The sequence below is a fragment of the Hyaena hyaena genome, unplaced genomic scaffold, assembly GCF_003009895.1.
Source record: "Hyaena hyaena isolate Hyena2069 unplaced genomic scaffold, ASM300989v1 scaffold_293, whole genome shotgun sequence".
In the NCBI taxonomy this organism is placed as follows: Eukaryota; Metazoa; Chordata; class Mammalia; order Carnivora; family Hyaenidae; genus Hyaena; species Hyaena hyaena.
Window position 1 is genome coordinate 603,028 of NW_024080925.1, and position 19,547 is coordinate 622,574.

General features: G+C 37.4%; 1 protein-coding gene across 2 annotated transcripts in view; it reads left to right on the forward strand.

Moving 5' to 3' along the window:
* The window catches only part of DIAPH3 (diaphanous related formin 3), a 508,311-nt gene that overhangs the window by 111,642 nt on the left and 377,122 nt on the right, over positions 1 to 19,547 (forward strand). For both annotated transcript variants that reach the window (XM_039247287.1, XM_039247286.1), the window contains one exon: positions 2,894 to 3,024. In XM_039247287.1, the coding sequence (XP_039103218.1) occupies positions 2,894 to 3,024 (131 nt within the window). The remainder of the gene's footprint in view (positions 1 to 2,893; positions 3,025 to 19,547) is intronic.

Below are 19,547 nucleotides of genomic sequence, written 5' to 3' on the forward strand. Positions count from 1 at the left end.
AGTTTAAGATCAGAGTAAACATGTTATTTAGACATATTAAGTAGTTATCAGAAGAAACAGTTAAGGGAATTAAAAGTGATGGCCTCTGAAAGATAGGGTTAAGTGGTGGGGCAGGTGATTACCTTTTTTTAAAAAAAAAATCACTTTTATGTTCATTCAAAATGCGTTTACTGCCTTTTATTCTTATGTTTTAAATGGCCTTACTCATTTATTATTGAAAGGAACCAGTTGATCTATTAGGCTTTGGTGTATTTTGATCCATCCAAATCATAATCATTTCAGTGATAAATTCAGAAAGTGCTACAAAAAGATCATCTAGTTTAACTTCTGTTGATAATCTATTTTGATAAAAATATTGACCTGATGGGGTGCCTGGGTGGCTCTGTTGGTTAAGCATCTGATTATTGATTTTGGCTCAGGTCATGATCTCACAATTCATGAGATCAAGCCCTGCATGGGGCTCTGTGCCGACAGCATGGAGCCTGCTTGGATTGTCTGTTTGTCTGTCTATCTGTCTCTCTCTCTCTCTGTCTGTCTCTCTCTCTGTTCCTTTCCTGCTTACATGTGTATGCTTACTTTTCCCTCTCTCTCTCTCTCTCTCTCTGAAATAATTAAACATTAAAAAATATTGGCAATATGTACAGGAAACTTGGAAAAGTAAGATACCAAGAAAGTGTATTGGGCACCCTGCCTGGGTCTAACTTATGTTATATGTTAACTATGTATATATGTTGTATGTATGTTAAGTCTGTAGCCAGGAAAAAAAAATTTTTCATTTAAGATGCTGAGATATGTTCATGAAATATTACTGAAAGTGGCCTATTGAATAATACGTATGATATAATATTTTTGAAAGTAAAGTACACGTGTTTATGAATATATATGGAATATTACATATCTTAATGAGAAAAATCACTTCAAGGAAAAATATCAAATGGTCATTTTGAGGCACTTTTTTTTACCCTAGTGCTTTTCTGATTTCCAAAATTTTCTGTGTTGAACAGGCAATAATTCAGTAATTTAAAGCAGAAAGAGATATTGATAAATGCTGTCAGTACAAGTTGAATGTATTCTTTTTAATGATACATAACATAGTCACTGTTTTAAAAAGTGTTTATTTTCACTAAATCACTTCATTTCTCCTTTCAAATGTTTTTTTGTAGATTTTGCTCAAAAAAATTTTTTTTAAAGTAAATAACCACTTTGCTATTGATGAAAATCGTCTGTCTTTCCTGTGCTTATTTTTGTGTTATTGGAAATGTTTCCTTGGGCAGTATTATGGCAAATAAATAATAAACAATAAATGAAAAGAAGTGGATCTGATTTCTTAGCATCCCAACTAATCTGCTCTTGAACATGTTTAGTTCCTTCCCCTGGGATGTGTAAGCTGTAATTTAAGTAGATACAGTTCTGGACTTTATTTTGTGTCTATCATCCTTCATTTTTCCATCTGGATTGAGTCTGTGCCTTCTTAACCGATCTTGCTGCTTCTCATGCTTCTTATCTGAAAGTTAAGAAGTACTGTCAAAGAATCAGAGTTCTGTCAAAGAACTGTCAAAAGTCAAAGAACTGAATCAGAGTTCTTCGGGTGAGTATAGTCCCTTCCATCACACCTTTTCAGATACCAGTATAGATACTTCTTTGTCCTTCACACCTTTCTTCTAATACTCAAGGTTGAGGCCTTCAGATTCTTCTGTGAGTCTGTCTGTGACCTCCCTGTTGGAAATTGCAAACCGCCTCCTGTGCTCCTTATTCCTCTTCTCTGCTTTTATGTCTTTCTCTGTAGCACTTCTCCCTCGCTACTGAGCAACTACCTAAACTGCTTAGTTCATTTATTGCCTGCCTGGCTTTATTCTTTGTGGAGAAGAAAGCTCCATGTACCACGGGATGTTGGTCTCTTGTTGATTGTTCTCTGTGTAGCTCTTCAAACAGTGTCTGGCACTTAGTAGGCACTAAATGTTGACTAATGAATGAACTCCAACTCTTCTAATCTGCATTTCTTACCGCTGCCACAGTGAGCCTTCCAAAACTGCCCTGGAAAATCTAATTGTATAGCAGTGCTCTGTCCCTTCATGACCTGGCTGGTATCTTCGGTTCTAAGTGCTTCTGGTTTTCTTTGTGGTTGTACACGTGTGCCCTATGTCAGTCTGGAAGAAGTTCCTAATTCTCAGTCCCCTTAACTGACTTCCCTTCTCCCTTTTCCTTAGGCTTCCTTCATCTGCTCCACCAGTTAGGCCTTCCTCGTCTGTGCCCTTTGCTAGGTACTGTGTTATAGGAATTCGACTGCACCGAAAAGTGTTACTTCTGTGATCGCATTTCTCCTTCCAGACTTTTCTTGTATTGCGGTTTGATTTTTATGTTGCGTGTGCCTAAAATAGATTACTCTATTTTCAGATATTTCCTATGATATATACGTACTTCATTGTTTTCCATAATATTTTGCATTTGAGAAAGTCAACTTTTCAAAAACATTTTTAAATTTTTATTTATTTTTGAGAGAGAGAAACAGATCGCAAGCCCAGGAGGGGCAGAAAGAGAGGGAGACACAGAATCTGAAGCAGGCTCCAGGCTGCAAGCTATCAGCACAGAGCCTGACGTGGGGCTTGAACTCACGAACAAACAGTGAGATCATGACCCGAGCCCAAGTTAGATACTTAACCGACTGAGCCACCCAGGTGCCCTGAGAAAGTCCTTTTAATAAACTGCAAACCTTTTGATGTTTTATCTTCAGTGAATATCATAGATTATGATTTTATATTTGTGAGCACAGGAAATCATTCCTGCAAAGTAAGACTGCTCAGAATAGTTGGGTGCAGCTGTTATATGAAAGGTAGGATTAATGTATTTGATAGTGCTTTAATGAAGATAAATTTTTTTTGTCTTTAAATTACAGGGAAGTCTTAAGAGCAGGCGACAGATCTCACCTCAGGAATTCATCCATGAACTGAAAATGGGGTCTGCAGATGAGAGACTTGTCACATGCCTGGAGTCCCTGCGCGTATCTTTGGCTAGTAACCCTGTCAGGTAATTCATCTATCTGAACGTCATCAGGGCATGTTAGTAAATGAAACAGATGTCTTTAACCTGTTATTTTTATTTAACGCTTTCTTTATAGAACCTATTAATAGGTGGTGTACTTCAGTGATGTCCTCAAGGTAAAAATCGAGTCTCTAATGTTTGTATGCGTATTGTAATATAATGTCATTAGTACTTTTGTATTTATCACCAAGCAATACATAGCCTGTGAAATTAAAAACAAATTTACTTTTTTTCTTAAAAATTTAAAGAAATTATGTTTTTTTCAAAAAGAAAACCATCATGATCAAAAACTCTCAATTTAACATGGCTGAGTTTCACTCTGCATTTTGGTATTACATATATATACTGGCTGATTTCTGTTTGACATACAAAGAAATATCATTATTTAACTTATCCTTTATTAGAAATAATGTCTTTACAGGAGCACATAGGTTAGTGTTGTGAGATTTAGTGAGTAAAAATACAAAATGCCGAGTGAAATCTGAATTTCAGATACACTGACACTGAAAGTTTTTGTTTACCTGGAATCCCAATTTAACTAGGTGTCCTGGATCTGGCGACCCTAACAGAGACATCTCTATACATCAAGTTTTAGACTTTTAAGCTCAGAATATTCTTGAAAATCCTGAAGCACAAGTTGTTATGAAATGTCCAGGTAGTCATAAAATTTCAGAGCTCTAAGGGTCTGAGGTAGATTAGTTTTGGCTTCTTTTGTTTAATAAATGAATCCTTGTTTTTGCATAAGAAAACATCTGTGTATTGTGTGTGTGTGTATAAAAGGGCTAGAATGACTAACCATGAAGTTAATAATAAGAAATAGAATCTCTTTGATGTCTTCTGTTAGTACTTTTACGGACATTTCTCAAGTTTGGCTACAGCATGAGAAAATCCTTGACAGTACAACTAGTTAAAAAGCCCCTACCTCTGAGACATGAAGTGAGTGAGGTTTACCTGAGGACTATGAAGGGTAAACAAAGTATATTTCAGTATATTTCAACTTTATCTTTGCTTTTTCATATTTCCTCTCTTCCAGTCTATTCTCTAGGCTGTAAGCTTAATGGTGGGAAGGAGACCAAGGACTTTTTATGTCTTACTTACTTCTCTTTACCACACAGAGCACACAGTACATAAAAGGTACTCAGCGAAGATTTGTTGATTGAAACAATGAAGTTTAATTTGAGCTTTCTTCAGTTTTACCTTGCCTATAGTTAGGGACTAAATTTAATTGAGAATTTATTTGGCAGGTATAATCATACATGAAGAACTCTGGTTTCTAGTTGAATCTGTATCTATTTAATATAGTCATTTAAAAAATAATTAACACCTAATATTTACCAAGCACTATCTTAGAGGTAGGCTTGGGTAGATAGCAAAGCCGATCCAGGTCCTGTTTTTATGTAGTTATGGAGTTTAAATGTAGCAAGAGGGTATTTTGAGGTTGACAGGGGAGATGAATTCCATGTCTTAGTTTATCTGGTAACCACTGAACAATGGCTATTTTCAATTTAATTAGAAGTAGACCCTTCCTGGGGTGCCTGGGTGGCTCAGTCAGTTAAGTGTCTAACTTCGGCTCAGGTCATGATCTCATGGTTTGTGGGTTTGAGCCCCGCATCAGGCTCTGTGCTGACAGCTAGCTCAGAGCCTGAAATCTGCTTTGGATTCTGTGTCTCCCTCTCTCTCTGACCCTCCCCTGCTCATGCTTTCTCTCTCTCAGAAATAAATAAAACACTAAAAAAAAAAAAATAAATAAAGAAGTAGACCCTTCCTGTTATCTTCATAATTTGATTAGATGAATATGATAGCAAAAGAACAATTTTTATGTACGTTTTCATGTATATTGCAGTGGATACATTTATATGTTATTTTGCCTTAAACTGCTAGGAAATAATGCTATATATCTCTTTCACTTAAACCTTATTTCAAAAAAAAAGCATGGAATTATTTTTCCCAGAAGGGCCAGTTCTGGAATATATTACCAGGAATCCATAAGCTATTGATGTTTCCCTATAAATGATAGAAATCTTAACATTGGAGAAGTTTTTCTGAAATTGTGGCACCTGATGTAGAGGGAAAATTGAGAAGTTACTCAAGAATATTTCTGTGTGCAGTGCTCCAATTAGTGAAATGACTTCTCTGGATGTGTAAAAGTTGAATTTATGCCTATGTTCAAGTTTTTGGGCTTGGCTATTAGTCTTGTGTCTGCTGATAAAGTCAGTTTTTCATATTTTTTGATGTATATAGTATGTGACTCAATTTCAGTAGAAAAAGAATTAACATAATTTTAAGACTCTTTTGAGATCATTGTTAGCTCTGTAGTATTATTGAGTAAATCAGAGTTCAGTTTCTTCAATGTCTGTGAATGAAGTTGAAAAAAGAAACACGTGAACTGATTGACGATGGTTCTCCAGTGCTGGGATTGAGTTTTATTTAAATAAAAAAATCAAGGAACAAGAAGAAACCCCCCCCCCCCCATCCAGATAGGCAATATTTGCAGAATCATTTATCTGCTGCTGAAACGCTACCAACCAATTATGAGCCATGTCATCCTTCTACCCTCCGGACAGTGAATTATGTGAAAACCAGTGCATTAAATATCATGTTATTTGCCACCTTTTATGAAGAGTTGATTTGAAGACCACAAAGTTACTCTGTTTTGAAGTTTTATTGATTTTTCAATATTCTTGGTGACAGTTTTAAGCTAAAAGACACAGTTGCTTTATTTTTGGAACACTAGGAAAAGACCAACTTCTTCAAATTGTCAATTATAACTTTTAGTGGATCTTGACGTAGGCAACAATTATGTTTCAGCTATTGAACACGTTGAGGTGAAAACATAAAAAAGTAGACACTAACATTATTATGATTGATAACAAGCATTTTCGTCCATACTCATCTATGCAGATAGCAAATGACTTACAAAATGTATCTTCATTTTCTCAATTTGATGTACCTGTCAAGGGCATGATTTCTGTCTCAGAAAATCCACTCTATATCAGGCCTCGTGTTTTGTAATCTTAGGCGCTATTTTCCTTTACTTCACGAAACTTAGCATGTGCATTTTGAAGTTGACAAGAAATTTTTTTCCTAACATTATCTTTTCATTAAATTTGTAAGGGGGTTTTGGAACTAGGTTTGATTAATATAATGAGAGTAACTTCAAAAAAAATCACTTTAAGAAAAACGTACAGTAAAATGTTTATCGCAAAGCAAGTGAGCAGCCTTTGTGGATCTTTATTTCATTTGATTACTGTCATGTTTGGAATCTAGTTTTTCTGCATTTATAAGCTTAAACACAAAGCTGGTGGAAGAGCTTAATTTTGGAATTCCATATACCACACGTGTATGAAGAGACAAATAAGGTTGTGGCAAGCAATGAGATCAACATACTCATTGATAGCAACATGATCTGGAGAAAAAGGTCCAGACCAATAATTTTGGAGTTACTAATAGTTATTTAAATGTTTATGTATTTATTTTTGTCTATTAAAAATTGTTTAATGTTTATTTTTAAGAGTGAAAAAGAGAGTGCACGGTGGGGAGCGGTAGAGAGAGGGACACTCAGAACCCGAAGCAAGCTTCAGGCCCCGAGCTGTCAGTATAGAGCCCGACACGAGGCTCAAACCCACGAGCTGTGAAATCATGACCTGAGCCAAAGCCGGGTGCTTAACTGACCGAACCACCCAGCTGCCCCTAAAATTTTATTTTCATAGAACATTACGCATGTAGTAAAGACCTTCTGATAAGGGGAAAACAAGTACCCACTTGCCTACCGGTGAGGCTAGGGTAGAAATAAGGCTTGTAACTTTGAGGCTTCTGTGCATCCCTGCTTAATTCTCTGTCCCGTTCTCCTACTATGCTGTGGTTAATGCTGTTTTGAATTTGGGACTTAACTTTTGTTTCTCTTCATTATAGCTCATCATATAGGTCTTCTTAATTTGTGTATTATTTGGTTTTATCTCTTTGAACTTCATGTGAATGGCATTATCTTCCATGCATTCTTCTGAGACTTTTCTCCTCTGTATTGTATTTGATGGGTTTACAAATGTAGATGTGTGTACCTGCCCACATACCATCATAATCCATAGTTTCCCATACATTTTTTTTCTTATGTTTTAGGAAGATCTATTGTAAATAGCGTACAGATGCTCTTTTAAAAAAATCTGATAGTCTTTGTCGTTTTTTGATAGTTTTCTGTTTTCATAGCCACTGTAAAAAATGTACTGGTATCTAGATCCAACATTTCATTTTGAATTTTCAAGTAGTTTATGCTGCTTGCACTGTGTTCATCTGCCTTTCCACATCCACCCTTCTGCCCTTTGTTCCTTTTCCGTATTCTTCCTCTCCTGTTTCCTCTTCTTCCATAGATTCTTTTGGGTAGATTTTTAATTTCTCCTCTCACTTTTTTCCTTACTTACTAATTTGGGACACATATTCCCTTTATGAACTTAGAAAAGAAGGTTAGCATGTACACACTCAAAAAGGAAATTTAACATGCATGTGTGTAAAAGGGACAAAAATAAGCTATATCCTGTTCTTTGAATGTAAGAATATTACCTAAAAATACTTTAACACCAATCACCTTCTGTTAATTTGTATGCTAGTTTTGTGTGATATTTTAATTGTGTTTCTTTTTAATATCACAAATTAGCTATTACTGTTGAGTCAAACCACAGATACGTATATATGTATATATATTTGCACATACATTTAGTCATTCCTTTTTGGTTATTACACAGTGGTCTCCAATGATTTTACTCTTGCTTCAAGTATAACATTAGGTTCCCTTAGCCAAAGTCTTTTGATGGTAACACTCTTTTATATGTCAGAAAGCCACTTAATTTGCCTTTACTTTTGAAGGATGGTTTTCCTAGGGCATGAAATGGAGGGCTTTTAGATAAGTTAGTACACTGAAGATAGTATTTCCTCTTCTGCCTTGCATTGCTGTTTCAAAGGGTTGACTCTTGATCTAAAACTCATCCACATCATCTGCCTTTTCTCTGTCCCACTTTATAATGCTTTCTTTGTCTTTGGTGTTCTGTAGTTGGTTTTATGTGTCTCAGTGGAAGTTTTCGTGTTTATCCTCTAGGGTTTTGGGGAGGCTTCCTGAGTGTGGTTTGGCATCCTTAATACAGTCTGTGAAAATATCAGCTGTTATTCTGTTAAAATTTTTCCTCATTTTATATATCTTAGAATGCCGGCCTTCTTCCTCCATATGCCGTTATTCATTATCATCTTAATAGCTTGCATCTAATTGTCTTCCTCTGTATTTGGGAAGTATTTATATTTATTTATTAGATCTTCTTGTTTCCTAACTGTTTATTCACTGGTGTCTAATATACTATTGAGCTATACATTGCATTTTCAATTTCCATTATTATAATTGCATCTGTTATTTTTCCTTGGTTCTATTTATTTATTTTTTTAAGCTGATTTGTTTTGAGGGAGAGAGAGGAGCTGATGTGGGGCTTGATCTCAAGACCCTGAGATCATGACCTCAGCAGAAATCAAGACTTGGATGCTGAACCAACTGAGCCCACAAACAGCCAGTTGAGTCTCTGTTTCTGTTTTAAAACTCCTTGTCTGTTTTCATAATTTGTTGCTTTGTGCTTTTTTAAATTCCTGCTTTATTTCTTTAAACATAGTAAATATCCTTACTTTGTAGGTCTGTAATTCAAGTAAATGAAAACTTCTCTGGCTCAATTCTGGTTATTTGGTGGTTGGTTAGTTATTTCCATCTTTACTCCTATCTTGTTTCTTTGTAAGCTCTATATAGTGAGAGTGACCTCTGTCCCTTTGAACGTCTTCTTTGAGATTTATTTTGAAGACATATTTTGCTAGAATGAATTGAATGAGTTTTGACTACTGGACACATATGAAGACTTATTACCCAGGACCAACTGCACCTAAAATTTCTGGCTTGAGGTATTTTTGAGTTTGGTTTTTGTTGTTATGTTGGTTTTACCACACAGGCACCTTACATATATCTAACTTGGATTATAAGTTACCAGAACATATTTGCCTTGTCCTTTACTGGGCAGGTGGGTAGGTTATTTCTAGCCTACCTTCTTATTGCAGGTGTGACCCTTTGAGATTCTCAATTTTGCCGCATGTCCCAGCCTTGATCATGGCCTCTAGGCTTTAGCTCTTATCTCTTAGACTCTGTACCGCAATCACAAAGGAAATGTGGATTTCCTTTGCATCTGTCCCACAGGGCAGAGCAAATGGGACTCAAGGCTGGCTTACCTCTCTGAATTCCCCTTTCTCTCTCTTTAAATTTTTCTTTTAAGGAGACTTTACTTTCTTGTCACCTCAGATACAACTTTAAAATCGTGTTTCAGTGACAGTTGTTGGTAGAACTGTTGCAGATCTCTATTTAATACAGGAAAAACAAGTGTTAAATTTTTGCACCCCCAACTCCCAATTTCTCAGAAGGATATAAACAGAAAAGTAAAAGTCTTCCTCTTTTCTGTCATTTGATGGTCCGACCTGTTGTCTGTGGTGAACTCCCGTTAACTGTTGTTTGTTTTTGCTTCATATTTTTAAGTGCATATATTAGTATGTTCATATACTTATTTTACTTTACCTTACTTTTTTTTTTTCCCCCCTTGAAGATGAACTCTGGAGGAGAGTCTAGGTAGCTCCATTGGTTAAGCATCCAGCTTTTGATTTCAGCTCAGGTCATGATCTCATGATGTGAGGGATTGAGCCTTGCATTGGGCTCTGTGCTGACAGTGCAGAACCTGCTTGGGATTCTCTCCCCCTCCCCTGCTTGTGCTCTCTCTCTCTCTCTCTCAAAATAAATAAATAAACTTAAAAAATATTTTAAAAAGGGTTCTAGAAGTTGGAGTTTTATTGCTCAGCAGGATATTAGTCTTGCATTTCCATTAGCATTCTTCTATCCTTTAAGTCACCTTAAAATCTTTTGATTTTTTCTAGTTCTATTTGAGCCGGCCTCACCATCTTTCTGGTTCCCTCATTAACGTAGTAAATAAATATTTGACACTGTTGACTTTATCTGGGTGAAGCGATGTTTATATCTTTTTGAAAATCATGGTTTGACATTAGAGATTTGTGGAATGTGATAATATTTCTCAAAAAACATCCAAGCAATTCATGGCAAGAGCAAGCAGATAAGTTTCCTACAGCCTGTGTCGCTCCCTGGGTTGGGGGAAGGGACAGTGACTATGATGAGAGATAGGATATGTCTTTAGCAAGGATGACTTAGGTCCAGCCCGCCAGGGGACTTTACCATCTGCAGAGCACCTACTCTTAGTGGATCTAAATGCCGTGGCAGCGGGGGGGGGGGGGGGGGGGGGGGGGGGGGAGGGTGCAAGGGGGCATGCAGCTTCTTCAAAGCACCCAAACAGAAACTTTGACAAGTCAAACCTTTCTCTTACCAAGATGGACTTCCTAAAGCTTAATTATACGGCATCATGATCCTAGGGGAGTTGCTGTTGCTTTTGTCAGTCTTACCAAAGATGCTTTCCTAGGAAGAACATGGAATGGAATCAGAATGAAATTGTACATACATCTGTGCATATGTATGTAGTGTATATGTTGTCAGAGTTCCAACAGGAAAACAGAAACCAGAGAGCACGATGTAAGGTTTGTTTTTTTTTTTTGTTTGTTTTGTTTTTTTTTAAAGTTAATACTAGAAACAGGTTAAATAATTGATGGAAAAACTGAGAAACCACATAGGAAATAGTGAGACACTTGATTGGCAGCAGCGGGAAGTTGCTCCACCCCTGGGCTGGAGGGAGAGAAAGAGAACTCTGTTCTTGAAGCTAACGGGCTGGCATTGAATGGCAGAAACTGGATCCATGGCGAAGGTGGAGCTGTTGTCAGAGAAACCTCTAAGGCAGAGACAGACAGACAGACAGACAGACAGAATGAGGATTACCCTTGTTTTTAACTTTTTCCCCCTGGTCAAATCCAGCATAGAATAGTTGATACAAGCCCTGGAAGCTAATGCCTACAGAATGAGCACCTTTGAAACGAGAACAGAACAGCTGAGGGGGAAGAAGGGGAGAGAGAAGAAAGGGGCCCAGCGTCTGTACATTATTTACTGGGACAGAGAATAGGTCAGTAAGTGTTAAATTCTCATTTCTTCCAGTTTTTAGTTTCATTGGAAATGTAGGTTCTTTATCTTACTACTAGAAGATACAAGTAAGTGTTTTCCTGGACTCTACAGGACTTGAGTCTGGTCATCAACTTACTAAGAATACAAAGGGCTGTCCTGCTCTGAATTTCTTGAAACTTACCTCTGAACGATAGTCCTTGTAATCTGGATGAATAAATGGTCACTTGCTCCGCTCCCACATTGATTTCGCTTTTGCTTTGCCTCCCAAAGATCATCTTTTTCTGTTTAGTACTTATCCCTTGATTCCATTAAAAAAAAAAAAGGGAGACCTTTTACTATTTATTTTCTCTAACAGCTGTCCTGTTCGACACATACACATGTGAACTACTGGTTCTGCAGAGCTACAGACACACCTGCTTTTTGCCCTTGAGTTCTGAACAGGTTAAAGTAGACACAGAAGTGTGGTGAGGAATAACCTCTGCACTGCTGGCAAGGCTAAGTTGCAGAGCACTACCGTGCCTTTTGAAGGTGAGGTGTTCCTCATCCCAGTGAATTTGATAAATCAGTCCTTCTGGGTGGTGGTGATAGGGCCAGTTGGGGTCGGGGGAGCGGATCTCCAAATAATGAGATGGAAGGAATGACTGGAAGTATTTCCTAATGTTCTTTTCTGGGGAACATAGTAGAAGACCTCTCCCTTAGTAGAACCGAGAGGAGGAAGATAGTAAATGATCTCGTTAATATGCTTCAGTTTATTTTTATCACCTGACATGTTTTAAAATTTTAAAATAAGACATGAAATATAAAATTTCTTTTTAAAAATAAGCCTTAGAAAAAAGTTTGAGAATTAACAGTATGTATAGATGTATGGTGTTATTAATAGTGGTAATTTCTCAAGTGGGCAAGAGGAGTAAAGGTTTTCCTGGGTGATCTACATTCCTCTATTTCTTCTGTCTTGTCTCCCCGCCCCACCCCCACTCCCAGCGATGCCAGGAGGGCAAGTCACATAGATGGCACTGTTTTCCTTCCTGTGCCGTTTTAATAAGGTAGCCACTAGTTACTTGTGGTTATTTAAACTAATTAAGTGGGGAGGGGGATAAGCTTTTCATGTGCTCAGGAGACACATGTGGCTTGTGGCTAGCAAACTGAACAGCACATATAAACCATTAATGTCACCATAAAAACAAAATTCTATTAGACATTGCAGCTTAAACACCTTGGTTCTTCTGGGTAGCTGCTTGCTTCTCTGACATAAATACTGCATGATGATTATATCCTCAAAGTTAGGCTCAGGACTCTGGGAATATATAAAGGAATTGAAGTCTGAAAGATTAAAAGATTGTTAAAACCTCCAAGGATGAGTGAGCATTTCTATCAAGAGAGTCCTGAGAAGAAACGAGTGATCCACGGGAGGCTGCCTTCACCAGGGAGTTCTGTCTTGGAAGGGTAAGGCAGAGGGAGTGGAATTTGCACCAGCTGTTAAGGAGTAGAAATGGAAAGGAGGGCTGTGCCTGACAGGCAGTATAAAAGCTATGGTCCACGACAGTCTTCACTGTGGCTGCCTGTAGCTTGGATGAGGGAATCAGCAATACAGCCCATCATAAAAGCCATAGAAGCATCCCCTTTGGTACCTAAAAATATCTGTTGGATTCATGTTTATCTTACAGAACTTTTCTCAGAGACATGTACTTTTACCTCTTCAAAGCATTTTTTCTATGTTGTTTTCAGTGAAAAGTCACCAAGTATAGGTAGGATGTTAATATTCTTTATTTCTATGTTTAGACGATACCACACATCTTAGGATATACCCTGTATTATTTATGTCTAAATTAACATTCAAGATCTATTATTTTTACGTCCCTTAATATTGCTTATTAAAGGAATATTTGTTGGAAATGCCCCCTAATTTTAGGTCACTTTGTAGTCCTTTCCAAAGTGTTTTAACAGAATGAAATATTAATGAAAAATGCCCTGGAAGAAAATATTAATGTTGATAAATGAGTACTAACCTGATATTTTAAAGGGCATGCCAATACTTTCCACTGCTTTCACAGTCCTTCCAAAGCTGGAGTCATTTGGAGAAATCTCTGAGAAGACTTAATGTTCCCCACTGGAAGGAGACTTCGTCATCTGTGGGTTGTCATTCGTACTACTTGGTTTTGGCTTATAGATGTTGTAAAGTGTGTTATAATTATTTGGTTTCAAAGTTAACTCTATCTGTATCTGAAAAGCTTTGACTTTGAATGCGAGGTTAACAATAAAAGTACAGTGTGTTGGAAATACAGTAATTGCTTTTAAGTGAGAAATACATATTTTCTGTACATGATGAATAAGAGCTATGTAGCTCAATTTATACTTGACCTGAAGGGTCTAGAAGCAAAATCCTCCCCATCTACTTGATAATATATATCTCCTAGTCTATTTAAAATAAAATATAAAGTGCTGTTTGAATAGCCAAGATTAATATTCAAAAACTCAAATGTAAAGTCCGTCACAATTAACATAGGGTCTCAAGTCCTCCTTTTTAAAATAGAGTACTTTGATATTCAGGCATAAAAGAAAGAATATGTGACTGAAAGCTAATTATTTGGAAAGATTAGATTACTGTTGAAAATACAATAAAAGATAGTGTTATAACAAGTTGGGGAAAGTACTGCTCTTAAATGTGTACAGCTTCTCCTGATCATAGAGGCAAAAAACGAGAAACTTTGCTTTTCAGTGGTAATTGTCTGTGTTCTCAGAGAACGTAAAGCCTTCGTTTCTTTGGCAAAAGGTGAATGTCTTCAGTGGAAATATTATTGAACTGTGGACCCTAAGACCCCACCTATTATTTAGTATCCTATGTATAAAGGGTCTGTGTAGTTTCTTCCTTAGACTATTTTTTTGGCCTTGTTAGCCATATTTTAAAAGTGTAGCTTAGGGAGTTAAGTAAAGAGTTTAAAATACGATTTTTGTCTTGGTATTCCCTCTGTCTCTATACATAAAAAAAAAAAAGTACATAACTACAGTTGACCTTTGAACAACACAGGTTTGAACTGTGTCCACTTATACATAGCTATTTTTTATTAATACGGTACAGTCCTGCAAATATATTTTCTATTAGACTTTCTCACCATTTTGTAAAGCTTACTTTATTGTAAGAATAAATACAGTATATAACATATAAACATACAACATATGTGTTAATCAGCTGGTTATGTTATTGGTAAGACTTCTGGCCAATAGTGGGATATTAAGAGCTAAGTTTTTGGCAAACATTTATACTGGATTTTCCACTGTTTCAGGGGTAATCCGCACCCACGTTGTTCAGAAGTCAGCTGTCTACGTAAGGCCTAAACACATAGGTGAAATATATTGGCAGTAGAGGGAAATTTTAATTCTTATGATTCAGAAAAACTTGTGAAATAAAACTGAATTTTATCATCCATATTGGCCATGGATTTCTAGGTCTTCTGTTATGGGGCGATCAATAAATGTAAGATACTCATTGTTCTCTTAGTTTTCATATGTGAAACATCTTTCATGTGTTAACATTCATAAAAGATAACAGAAAAGAAACCCATTAGGGTTAGATCCACTGAGGTCACTTGGACTGCCTCTGAAGAGCTAGGGAGAAAGTAGGCTCATTTGAGCAGAAGCCCAGTAGAACTTTCAACAGGAAATGTTCTTGGTCTAAGCTGTTAAGTACTCATAACATGACTGTTGACCACCTGAAGCGTGCTTAATGTGCCTAAGAAATGCAATTTAAACTTAAATTTACCTGTCACTAGAGGCTTCCCTTTTGGACAGTAATATTTCTTTGAGATAAGAAAGTCATGTGACAATATTCTTTCTGCACTTGTTTTGAGCCTTTGCATTCTTGAGTCTGAAGATAAGGCATCTCTGCTCTGTGCTATGGAATTCTGAGGAGGAGCCCAGAATATTGTTAATTCATTCATTGTTGTTGGAGAACCGTAAGATGGAACTCAGAAGATCAGGGTGCATGTAACATGGAGTTGAATAGTAAAAAGAGAATAGGGAAAGTAAAGCATGAAATAAAATGAAATGCATGGGCTACACCAGTCATTTTTAGGATAGGGGATCAGGTAGTTTGAGTTTCTTTACAAACCTCTCTGTTGGAAATCTAGTAGAGGTGTAAAGGCTTCTCCCTGTCATCGACTTGCTGAGATTCCATTTGGAGAGAAATGTCGACCACACAGAGTAAGTGATACCACCAGCTCTTTAAGTGTGTGGTATGGATAAAATGCCACTAGAGTCCGGCACAGGATATGTTTGTTCGTCTACCCATGCAACAAGAATTCTCAGGTGCTGTGCTAGGTATCACAGTAATGAGGCACCTGGGGATGAAACCTAGAAAATATAAATAGAAGATACCAGTTCAGTTGAGAAAAAAATCAGGGACTGAGAGTAATGCATAGAACACTTTTAGATACAAGCCCATCACAGGAAAGTCTTTGAGGTGGTAAAGACAGGAATCAGTTAAGGGAAGCTTAGGCATTGCTTCAGGGCCTGGAAGCAGCTATTGGGCAGCAGAGACGCTCAGGTGGGAAAACTGATAGGAGAGTGGAGACAGAGAGGTAGAGTCCCAGAGGCCATGGAGCCATCAGAGAGGTGGACAGTGGCCAGGGCATGAGAGGCCTTAGGGGTGATTTTGGGCAAGTGATACAATTTTTTAAATAAGTATGAGGCTGTTAAGGAGTTACACAGGAAATGACCTATTTCTTACGTTTTTTTATTTTTGACAGAGAGAGAGAGACAGAGACCAAATGTGAGTGGGGAGGGGCAGAGAGGGAGGGAGACACCGAATCTGAAGCAGGCTCCAGGCTCTGAGCTGGCAGCACAGAGCCCAACATGGGGCTCAAACTCCCAGACCTTGAGATCGTGACCTGAGCCGAAGTCAGACGCTTAATGGACTGAGCCACCCAGGCACCCCATGGAAATGATATATTTCTACATTTACCTGTTAAAAGGAACTGCTCTGGGGAGAGTGTCTTGAAGGGAGGCTAGAGTGGACAGGAAGATTAGAAAGGAGGCTATTGCCTAGTCATGGGAGTGATGAGCATGGCTTAGATGAGGACTGTAGTAGTGGTGGGGCGATGAGTGGGTGAGTTTTGCAGATAAATTGGAAGTGGAGACTGCAGGACATGTTGATAGATTGGCTGTGGGATGTGAATGAAATGGAGGAATCAAGAATGACATCTAGGTTTTGTGACCTGAAAAAAATAGTGCTATTAACAGGGATAGAGGAAGATGGTTTTGTTACTTGTTTCATACATTTTGCGGAAAACAAAAATATTTGTTTTAACCATCTTAAGTTTGATATGTTTGAGTTTCACAATTTGAGATACCAAGCAAGCGAACAGCTCAGTGGAGAAATGTAGAGATGCTCACCTACTGTTTATATGTAGATTGTACATAAAGGTCTGAGAATAGTTGAGAATACAGGTGAGGTGTGGGGGGAGGGAGGGAGAGAGTGGGAGAGAGGGAAGGAAGGAAGATAATAGAGAAAAACACTCTTAACAAGCCCTGGAGAACTCCAGCAATTATCTATTGTCCAGAAAGGCAAGAGAAACCAAGGAGTGGTCATTTGGGAGGAGAAGAACCCAGAAAGGCTGATTTCTTGAGGCTAAGAGAGGAAGAGAGTTTCAGTAGAGGCAAGTGGCAAACCACATAAATGCTCCTGAAGCCTGGGGCAAGACGTTACTACTGTCAGAATTAGCAAGAGGAGCGTTCTTGGTGGCCTTTGAGAAGAGCAGTTTTCTGGGTGGCAGAAACCAGATGAAATGAGATGGAATAAAATGGATGGTGAAGAAGTACTGACCGTTCCTCAGATGAAATCGAGACATTTTGTTATAAAAGAAAGAGAAATGCACAGTAACTGTAGAGATATCTGAGGCCAAGTGGGTAAGACCCAATAAGCAAATGGAGAAACTTAAGTTAATGAGAGTTCAAAGAAGAAGGAAACTCGCAGACTCTTGGAAGATGAAATAGTTTCAATTGTAACTGAGGAGGCAGCTCTGTGGAGTGGAGCATTATGAGAGAAGAAGGTAGTGATGAACTTGAGAGAATCAGGAGCAGATGATAGACTTAATAATGAAGTTTATGGGACTAGTATTGGGCAATAGTAGCAAGTACTTCAGGTGAAAACAGATGATAGAAGACCTGCACTATAATGGTTTCTTCTCCCCCCCTCCCCCCCTTATTGGTTGTCAAATTAGTCTAAGATGAATAATTCATTAACACTTTCCTGAAGTAATAATGTTTTTATTTTATACTAAGAAACTTCCTTATTCCTGTTTAATACATTCCAAAAGATTTTTTTTCTGCAATGTTTCTTTTAATAGTAGACTAAAGTTTTGACTTGAACACCTACTAGTGTATGCTATTTTAACCCTATAGTTCTCTTACAGTCTTTTTATTTGAAGATTAAGAGCTTGTGTACATTGGTGATTTGTTTTTGATCACAGCAGTTGTTCTGGTTTTCCTTTTATGTTATTTGGACTACTTTCTCTAGATAGTTTATATGTTTCAACATGTTACAGCTAAAAAGTAACTAAGAAAATAGACTGCTTAGTTACTCTACTGTCTTTTTTTTTTTTTTTTTTCTTTTCTTCTTAAATAGTTTATGGTCAAGTTGGTTTCCATATAACACCCAGAGCTCATCCCAACAAGTACCCTCCTCCATGCCCATCACCCAGCTTCCTCTCCCCTGTCCCCCATCAGCCCTCAATCTGTTCTCAGCATTCAAGAGTCTCTCATGGTTTGCCTCCCTCCCTCTCCCTGTCTACTGTCTTTTCTAATAGTAGAAGTGACAGGGCACTTGGTTGGCTCAGTTGGTTGAGCTTCGACTTCGGCTCGGATCATGATCTCACCATTCCTGAGTTTGAGCCCCACATTGGGCTCTGTGCTGACAGCTCAGAGCCTGAGCCTGAGCCTGTTTTGGATTCTGTGTCTCCCTCTCTCTCTCTCTGCCCCTCCCCGGTTTGTGCTCTGTCTCTTCTCTCTCTCAAAAATAAATAAATAAATAAATAAATAAATAAATAAAAATAAAAAAAATAAACCTTAATATTAGAATTGAGAATAAGTGACTGGATTTAAATATATAATTTCTTTAAAAGTCAGTTCCTAGAAAATACATATATTGATGATTGTATTTTGAATTTTGGTAGATTTTAAAAATCAGAACATTATTTAGTTCCTGAATTCCCTGTGTAATATAGTGTAATTTTTGTGGATGGGACATTGGTTGGGATGTGGGTGTATGTTTGTTTTGCCCTACAGGGCATGTTAATTGCTTTGTACTCCTCCACCCCCAACACCCTGGTTCATTTTAAGTATTTAGTCACCTTGCTAAGAGTAGGTGAAAATGAAGGCTAAAATAAGCTATAATTATATTCAGCATTGGTGATATATTACTCTGACAGAGGAATGTAAATTGGATTTGGATATTACACAGTATTAAAGCTGACCTTCTAAGGTTAAGGTATAAAATTTGTTACTTTGTCACATGTGACCAGTGATATTTTTTTCCCCTTTCAAGAGTTTCTTATATTGATTTTGAGCAAAATAACTTTGTGTTTCTCTAGGTGTTTATATAAAATTATTCTTTGAGGTAGTTAAAAATTTTTCTCTTACTGCAAAATGTAGGAGGTCATTATAGGAAAATAGATAATACATAAAAACAAGATGAAAAAATGTATAATATCACCTACTTAAAAAGGCACTATATAGAAGTGTGTGTGTCTACTTAAGAAGTCCTTTTGTTTAATGCTGTTGGCTTTGGGGACTAAAGCAGGGAATGATAAATGATTTACATATATCCTAAACATTGTTTGGATTTAAAAGATTAAACATTTCCCCCCCTATACTTTTGATGTGGAGTAGCACCTACTCTACTTCTTAGTAGAAATAGATGATTACATCTTAGTAGAAACAGATGATGTTATAAACCATATCCATGATGCATTGTCTTCCTCATATTGGCATTTGAAGGTGGAACAGAAATGTAGATGCTTTTACAAAATATATAGAATTCTTCTGTAAAGTCTTTTTGATATCTCAATAAGAAACACTTAGGTCCACATCTACCTCTCTGGCACTTTTTAAACTGCCATTTAAAAAACTTTCAAAGCAATAGGCTTAGTTTTCATAGAAATAGTAGAGGGTTTGGTAGCGATTTGTCTGTTTATGTAATTTTTATTACAGTATTTAATTATGGTAGTAAGTACAATTGGCAAAAATAGATTTGGAAACAAACGTCCCTTCCCATTGGCTCATTGGCATGAGCATAATGAGGGGGCCCTTCTTCTCCCTGCCAGGGAGGTACTGTGGCGGCAAGTGGGGAGCTCAGATGCCCATCCATGTCCAGCAGTAACAAGAAGCGTCTTCCTGACGTGTCAGCAGAGACCTCCTGGAGAGCATGGACTTGTGT